We start from the raw sequence: 409 nt of genomic DNA, 5'->3' as shown, positions 1-409 counted from the left end.
GGAAAGGGGGGCATCTGGAGTGGGCGGGTGGGGGCTGGGAAAACTGGGGGGCTCCTGTGGGAATGGGGGGGTTCCCGTGGGATTTGGGGGTTCCAATGGATTTTGGCATCCCTGTCCTGGAGATACTTCTAAAGGAACTTGGGGCAGCAGCAGGATGGCTCTGGGGTTTTGGGCGGGTCTCTGTGGATTTGGGGGTTCTGGTGGCTCCAGGGGGGGTCCCTACTCCTTGAGGAAGAAGTGCATCTTGTCCGCAATGAGCTTCCTCTCCGGGTCGAGGCGCTTGAGCAGCTGGGCCAGGGCGTTGACGGTGGCATCGCTGCTCAGCCCCGTGCGCTTGGTCTGGAACTTCTTGAGCAGGTCCTTGGTGGTCATGGGCTTCCGGGACAGGTACCGGCGAACGGCCTCCTCG

At 62.3% G+C, this 409-nt stretch overlaps 1 protein-coding gene across 1 annotated transcript in view; it reads right to left on the bottom strand.

Moving 5' to 3' along the window:
- Positions 1 to 161: 161 nt before the first annotated feature.
- The window catches only part of GTF2F1 (general transcription factor IIF subunit 1), a 4,572-nt gene continuing 4,324 nt past the window's right edge, over positions 162 to 409 (bottom strand). The window contains exon 9 of the mRNA XM_017729479.1: positions 162 to 405. Within this exon, the coding sequence (XP_017584968.1) occupies positions 220 to 405 (186 nt within the window). The 3' untranslated portion in view covers positions 162 to 219. The remainder of the gene's footprint in view (positions 406 to 409) is intronic.

The sequence above is a fragment of the Corvus brachyrhynchos genome, unplaced genomic scaffold, assembly GCF_000691975.1.
Source record: "Corvus brachyrhynchos isolate BGI_N302 unplaced genomic scaffold, ASM69197v1 scaffold721, whole genome shotgun sequence".
NCBI classification, from domain to species: Eukaryota; Metazoa; Chordata; class Aves; order Passeriformes; family Corvidae; genus Corvus; species Corvus brachyrhynchos.
The sequence above is the reverse complement of the archived record's forward strand: the minus strand, read 5'-3'. Positions and strand labels throughout refer to the sequence as shown.